The 7,845-nt window shown below is 45.3% G+C and overlaps 1 protein-coding gene across 1 annotated transcript in view; it reads left to right on the plus strand.

Annotated features, from left to right (window-relative positions):
- Window positions 1–4,809: 4,809 nt before the first annotated feature.
- The window catches only part of LOC104405231, a gene marked incomplete at its 5' end in the record, with an annotated part of 17,544 nt that continues 14,508 nt past the window's right edge, over window positions 4,810–7,845 (plus strand). Inside the window, one exon of the mRNA XM_010013880.1 lies at window positions 4,810–5,660. Coding sequence (XP_010012182.1) covers window positions 4,810–5,660 — 851 coding nt within the window. The remainder of the gene's footprint in view (window positions 5,661–7,845) is intronic.

Raw genomic sequence — 7,845 nt, forward strand, 5'->3', positions numbered from 1 at the left:
GTTGCATGTCTAGTTGTGGATGGGAGTGGGGAGAGGAATAGGCACTCTGAGCATCTCTGGATTGTTCACCTTGTGCCTCTCCCAGGGACTGCCACCCTGCAAAACCCTGCCAGCACCACCCACCATGGATGGGTTCTCTGTGCACATGAACCTTGCAGCGGCTCTGGGGACAAGCAGAGGGCTGCCATGGCTCCAATGCTGCTGTCCTTTGTAACACAATGGCATATGGAGACAAGCAAAGTTTTGGCTCCAGTTGTGCCAGTCGTTGTGCACATATTTAACAAGAGATTCTCCCCATGCCAAGTAACCTACAAAGCATGGACATTTTGAAAAGATGGGGGGGTGGGGAGAGGCACAAACCAGAAGAGAGGAGAGCAGCACAGGGCAATGCTATATGGCGTAGCTCTGTGCTGCCACTAGCAGCACTCATCCTACTGTCAATTTGGCCTCTTCCCATTAGCTGGATGCACCAGAAGACCATGTGCTATGATACTTGAGCCAACGGGTTAGAGGCCAAGAACCCCTCTCAGTGATTTAGCAGAGCTTAATAGGGCTCGCATTGAAGGAATTGCCAGTGAAACATGCCTTTGAGCCACAGATATAGATGCAAAAAATAAAAAAACTTGGACCTGGATTTCAGTGCTTTAGAGCATGGGGATTTGAATACAGACTTTGGCTTAATTTACTAGAAAGGTAGGAGCTTTTGCAGGAATTGGGTCTGGGCAGGACTGGGAATGCGTGAGTTTTGCCTGGGCAGTTGTGTGAGCGCATCTCTTGCATGCACCTTGGGATGAAGAAAGTGCTTGAAAGTAATTTCATGTTAGATATCTGCCCTCCTTCCTCAGGTCAGAAATCTCTGTATTAATGAACTAGGCTGTGCCCTGGCAGCTACTAGGTAGTGTGCAACAGGAAAAATACACTTGGACTTAAAACTCCAAGGAAAGAAAAGCCTTGGAACGGGAGCTGATGGGATGTTATTCACCTTCAAAGGATTTAAGTTTCTCTGCTGGGCTTTGCTGATTGCCAACAGAGAAGTATCCTAGAAAGCAATTTGGAAACAAAGCGAAGCAAAGTTCTAGAGACCTAGCTGGGACACATCAGTTCCTTTTCCTTCCTACTAATTACCTTTAGATATTACCTAATTCACTGTTACCACCTCCCTGTGAGAGGGAAAGCAGTCTTACTCTCCAATTGTACAGGCACAGGGAATCCAGCAACTTGCCTATGGTTATACATAATCACCAAGTCACCATCAGTTACAGGCTCATACTACAATGCAGGGAACCCTGTTTATCTCTAGTGTGATTACAGAGCCATATAACCTTCCAAGAGGGCTACTAGGAAAGTAGCACAGGTTAACCCCAGACCATATTTGGCCCAGACACATGTTGCCAAAGATGCCGCAGGAAGCTATACTGGTTCCTAAGCAACTCCATTCCCCTTCCTGCTGCCATACCAGTGCCCCAGCCAGCCACCTTCCAGCACCTTACCTGCACCTAGAAGTGGTGTGGAAAATCAGTCCAGGGGAAAGGAAACAAAATACAACAACAACAATCTTGGCCGATTTCCCAGGAGCAGCAGTGTCAAACCTGGCTGGCCTCCAGCACAAGTAAATACATCTTACCAAACTTAATGCCACGCGTTCAGCTCTCTGAAGTGCTTCACACCTCTTTTCAGAAGCCTCAGTGCGGCTCTGTAACTGAACCCCCGCAGCACGCTCCCTCCAGCACAGACAAGAGTCCATCTTCCCTGTTTTGCTCTGGGGCTCTGGTATTGTTGTACAAAGCACTTACAAGCCAACTGCTCAGCCAGAATTAGCTGACGTGATTTTGGTAGGGGCCCTGGTAACAAGCTAATTTATAGCAGCTGAGGGGCTGACTAGCTTTTTTTTTGTTTGTTTTGTTTTTTGTAATTGCACAGATGAGCTTTATTTCCACCATTCTGGTGTTTGTTTGCAATAGGCTTGAAAGACCTGAGGTTTTTTGTATGTCTCTTTCAAGATCTATAGCAGAAACAACCTGCTTGTTGGAAGCCCCATGGTTTAGATCCCATAACCCAGTTAACAGAGAAGAAGAGACTGTTCTGTCAGTGAGGTGGAGCAAGAAAAACTTGAGTTTCAGGTCACTGCCTTAATCATGGGAGATCTCTCTGCTGTAAGCACAGGTGACCTCACTGACCATGAGAAAGCATCACTGAATGAGTGAGGATGAGGTGCCTAAGTGTTTTGCAAAATAGTGCTGTCCTCTGCATCTACTCTGAACTTGTGGTAGGAGGATGATAACATTTTGCATCATTGCAAAGGGTTGGGAGGTTAAATCAGAAATGCTCAAACACTGTGGTTACCAGGATCTGCCAGTGCTGAGATCAGTGGTTAGCAGCCTAGAACAGATAAATAAGAAACTGTTGTGAAACCTTGTGTGCTGCTAGTGACCACAGGATGAGGAGAGCAAAGGACTGTCTTGTCCAGATTGCAGACCTTTCTCAGCTTGGACTTTCTGGCATTGAGGGAACCCTCATGTACAGGGTCAGAGATTTCATCTCATTTTTCAGTTTTTCTACCCCAGCCAAACTTTCTGGTACATATTTTAGCTTTTGTAGTCATAAAAGATATGAATTAAAGCATCTGACATCTCCTTCTGTAAGTAGCAAGACCTCATTTTAATATGCTGCTTCCTGATTTCAGACAAAGAAATATTTGTGTAGGCCAGGGTGGAACCAGTTAAGCAAGAAAAAAGGGGGCAGATGTGAAACACAGTAAGAGAATCTCCAGTCAAAGGAAAGCAATGGCATGGTTAATAACTGAAGGCAGTTGGAGTCTGTGGGAAGGAACTACCATTACATCTAGTAATTCCTGGCAAGAGTGATAGCTGTACGATTTCTTCTTAAAAGGAAAGTGCAGCAATGCAACTGCTCTCCTTCTGAGCGTCAGTGGGTTTGTTTTGCCATCTAGCATAGCGATGCCATCAGAAGGGCCTCTTAGTCTTTTATTTTTCATGCAGATACAATGCTTTGCCTCACTCTACCAACAAGTGTTTGCAACTGAGCAGATAGATCCTCTTTATTCCAAACGAGTAATGACTCAGCTCTACCTCCTTCCAAGACCTGGCACCAAGCTCCCTCTCATAGGTGGCATTTTGTTGTGCATGAAGTTGCAAATCAGGCTCCTCCCTCCCAGCAACGTACTGGTGTTGCACTGCTGATGGTCTGGCATTGACTGTCCTACATGTGGCTCTTTACAGTGGAGAGATGACTGTGAATCCTGCCAAGGGTGGCAGGTGCAAATTCTGTAAAACAAGATCTTCTATAAGGTGTTATAAGCACAATGCCCACATGATGGCCATGATCCCCCAAAACCCTATCAGATGGCATGATTTATCACTGTCAGCCCCTTATGAAAATCCAGTGTAAAATATTAAATTTATGGCTGCCTATGAACAGTAAAGGGCATGTTTCAGCAGTATCCCAAGAAATTCTCATAATCAAATAGAAAGAATTTAAATAAAGTAGAAGATGGCCTTAATAAGTAAAATTTTCCATTGTCTGTGGACACTGCAGAAAGCAAGCTGGAGGAGGGAAGGCTGAAAAATGGGTTATTTCTGAAACGAAGAGTTTTCTGGGTTACTCTGAAGGAGGGCTGTACAGCAGACCTCATCCTGCTCTACCACCTGTGGAGAGTCCCCAGCTTCTCTGCCTGCTTAGGGATAGTTACATTACCATGAGTGAGTTTGCCTAGTTTGATGTCAGGCAAAAGGAAGGAAGTAGGAGAGGCGAATGAAAGGAAATGAAGTGGGAAGTAAGATACCCTGAAAAGAGTACGCATTGTAGCCCTCTGAGGCACTCTGGGTCAGGCACTAATAAGTGAAAAGGTACCAGAGAAATGGAAGTTTTGTACTGCAGGAATTCTTAGTTCCAAATCCACATACAGACAGATTTGGTGCTGAGGCTGCAGTTTGTTAAAGGGTGGATGCAGAGCTTTTGCACTGGCTCTCATACCAGAAGTCTGCATGGTGAAATACTAGATTCAGAAAAACAGTAAGAAAATCTGGGGGCAGATCTTCAACTCCTGTATATCAGCCTTTCATCCAGAGACTGTTCTACCACATTACCGTGTGAAATAATTGTGATATGAAAACAAGTCTTCTTTGTCCATGTGCAAAAAGCTCATGAACAAAGCTGCTCCCATCTCCTTTCTCTTTTTGGAGAATATTAGAGTTCATTTAAAGAAAATTATTTCGTAGCTAAAACCATAAAGGGAGTGAAAAAGATCTACAGTGCCTCATTTGCTTTTCCTAGCAGTACTTGCTTTCTGTCGTCTGTATATGTGCAGAGAATACTGCAGAGAATATCAGTTTGCAAATCACTTGTTACAACCCAAAATTCACTTAAGCCTGTGGAAAGACAGATTTCGTTTTACCTTTTTTGTCTGCTGGTTCAGAATACTTTTAATCAGAGGAAATATTTTAGCCTTAATGTCTGTTGTACTGAAAGGGTACGTATTTCTCTATGTTCGTACACAGGTAATCACTAAAAAGTTATCTGGCTACACATGTTGTTTTCTACCTATCTACTACATCAGAACTTGATGTGCATTTATGACTCGCCTTGAAGGGCTCTGGGGCTGTGAAACAAAACACTTCTATTGTAGCAAAGCCTACAAGAAAGCTTCATGTAGCTCTAGAAAAACAAATTAGGGCTGTCCCCCTCTACCACCTTACTGTAGAAGTTTTGCATTTCACATCCCTCAGGGGATGCACTAGACCCTAAGTTTTGGAGCCTTTTGTGACCTTCTATTTGTTTTCATTTAAGCAGGTAAGAAGAGCCCACCTGCTGAGGACAAAGTTGTGTTAACACATATGAAGATACTGAGCAATGAAGGAATTCAAAACCCAGGGTTAATCACAGAGGCTCCAGCTGACACAGCCTGCACAGAAGAGTCCCATCTCCCTGGTGCCAGCTTCCCACTGGACTGCCAGGGAAATCCAAACGCAGCAGCCGAACCAGCAGATGCAGACTATGCAGATGACCTGGCAAGCACAGACTATGTAGCCACGCTGCCTGACCTCAGTGCCTTCCAGTCCAAGTGCCGACTTCACAGATTCTCCAAATTTGAATCTGAGGACTCAGGGGTTGAATTGCCAAGCGGGGCTAATTCTCCATCAACACCAACGGGTTCAGAGAAGAGCTTTGTGCTTCACAGCAGGGACTCATTTTGTGACTCGGGCGTGCTTAGCACTTCTTCTTCTCCAGAAATTGACCATCTAGTAATGAGAACATGTAAAGAGCATACTAGAAAAGTCAGCCACCAAGATCCAGAGAGCAAAAAGCAAGCTGAGTACTACAGCCAGGAGGCAGATGCTGTGCAGGGTCCTACAGCTTCCCTCAAAGACTTAGATGTCCCTCAGGAAGAAAGTCCAGATGAACATTTTGACCAGAGCGAACATCAATCTCTGGAAAAAGAACCCACCCCAGAGACGGGCCCTGCAAGGGAAAGCACTCTTCACACCCCAGGTCCCATAGAAGAGCCAAAGACAATTGCTGACGATTTCCCAGAGAACTTTGGCAGCATGCAAGACCTCCAGATCCATGGACATCAGCTGAAGAAGTACCCCACAAGTGACAGTTTAGATGAATACATGGATAAATGCTGTAGACTGAGTGAGGTAAGAAAAACCTAAACTGAATCTTAGAGCTAGGCCTGTCCAAATATCTCAGCCAGGGTTCAAGTCCTGTTGTTTTTCACAAACTAGGACAACCTGAAAATGTTGTAAGCAGCAAATCATGGTAACTGATTTTTAAGAGCTTTTTTTCCCCAGTAGTGGAATTCTGAAGTCATTCACATATATCAGGTCTGGGTAAGGATGACTAATGGCTCATGGAGATCTGATGTTTCAAAAAGCCCTAGATTAGAGAATGGACTTGATTTTGGTCTAATGAAGACTGTGAAGTTAGTCATTGTCGTCTGATACATGGGACGTCGATCAGAACATAGTTTCTTTTTCAAGGTCAGGTTATTCCTGTTCCTGGGAACAGCTGGGCTGCTGTTGGGTCACCAGAATTGGAGGGAACTTGTCTAAGAGGTAGTTCATTTCTGTCCAGGTCTGTCCCATCCTCTTGCGCCAGCTTTCAATGACTGAGCAGTGAGCAAATGCACAAATTCAAATCTTTGCTGGGCTAGAAATGGAGATTGCATTTTAACTCACCAGCAGAGGTGTGGTGGGCCAAACTCAAAGATATAATTTCAGTAGCTTGTCACATACCAGACTCCTTTTTCCCCTTGCTGTGTACACTGTGCCACAGACAGGAGAATAAAAAGCCCTCCTGCACCTTCTCCCATAGTGGATGCTGGCAAGCACTCACCCCATGCTGCAGACATGCCAACAGATCACAGCTTTGTCTGCTGACTGTGGTGGCTTCCATGAACCAGCAAAGGCAAGATGTAAGTGGGGAGCTGATTCCTGACACGGAGACAAACCAAAGAGCCCCATGAGCAAAGGGAAAGGAGAAGAGCAGACTAGGTGAAAAGGGTCACACAAACACATGAGAAACATCAAACAGTGCATAATGGGGATTTTTTTTTAGGATGTTCATTGCAGTAATAGTGATGAATTGGAGTGGGAGATGGGTGGAAGGAAGCCAAGTGACAAGTGCTGTGTGCTGTGCATATAATTTTACCATGACCTCTCTGCCTGGGCCCTAAATCATCAGGCAGTGGCCTTCCTGTCCAGCATGCCAAACCCTCCTGAGCAGCGAGGAAGGTCAGAGATAGTCCATCTCTGTTAACATTGCATATTGAGGCAGTAACACATGAACCAGTTGAGGAGCCTCTTCCTCCCCAGAGCTGTCTCGCACACGGCAGAAGACAAATGTCTGTTTTGCACGGTTCCTAAGCAGTCAGCAACCTGGCCTTTTGACAGAGTTAAAAAAGGACCAGAGCAGGAGAGTTTGGCCACAAAGACTTTTTCTAAAGTTACCTAAATTCTCTGTCGTGCTCCAGAGGGTTTGCAGCCAGCTTGGTCTTCTTGTCTGACAGCTCTGGCTGCCTGTGAAATTCTTTTAAACCTTTTGTGAAATAGAGACTCAGTTGCCCAAAGGGGAGAGCATTTAAATAAACAAGAGAATAAATTAGAAAGAAGCTGAAGAGGAAATGAAGCTCTTAGTGGCTTATCTTCCCTCCTTTTTAATATCCTCACTAGCTGAGTGCTAAAGCTCTGTGCCCCAGAGCACTTTTCTTTATTTGTTTTTTCAGTCATATAAATACAGCTGTGACCTAGATCCTGAGGAAGGTTGCCCCTTTTTGCAGAGCACCTCTGGGCTGCAGTATCTCAAGAGCAGTGCTCTTCAAACTGCTGGGATGCCAAGTCACACCCAAGCTGACTGGGGCAAGAAATGCCCATGACTGCTGCACTAACCTGCAGCTGCAACTGTGCTGTGTGCCTCTGAGCACAGGGACAGCCTCCTTGCAGCTGCAGAGCCTTCTGCCCTCGCCAAACCTGCAGAAGATTGGCCTGTCCTCACTGTCATTCAACACAGGCAGGATAGAGTGAGACCTGCTCAGAAATGATGTCTGGATGATCCTCTGCCCATACAACTGATGGGTGTGTTACTGTTCACCCCAGCTGATGCTCTGCTCCAGGCTTACTCTGTGGTTTTCACATTTGCCTGTAACGTGTCCAAGATACAACACAGTACCTGGGACATGTTGTCTGGCCTGATGTCGTCTCTGGGACTTAGATACCCCTGGAAATGCATTCAGTGTTGTCTGAAAGACAGCAGGCCAGTACTGTGTATTCCGTTCTGCCACGAAGAACATGGCAAACCAAATTGTTCTATCAAATCAATTCCTGC

Source organism: Nestor notabilis, unplaced genomic scaffold (assembly GCF_000696875.1).
Source record: "Nestor notabilis isolate BGI_N333 unplaced genomic scaffold, ASM69687v1 scaffold16664, whole genome shotgun sequence".
NCBI lineage: Eukaryota > Metazoa > Chordata > Aves > Psittaciformes > Psittacidae > Nestor > Nestor notabilis.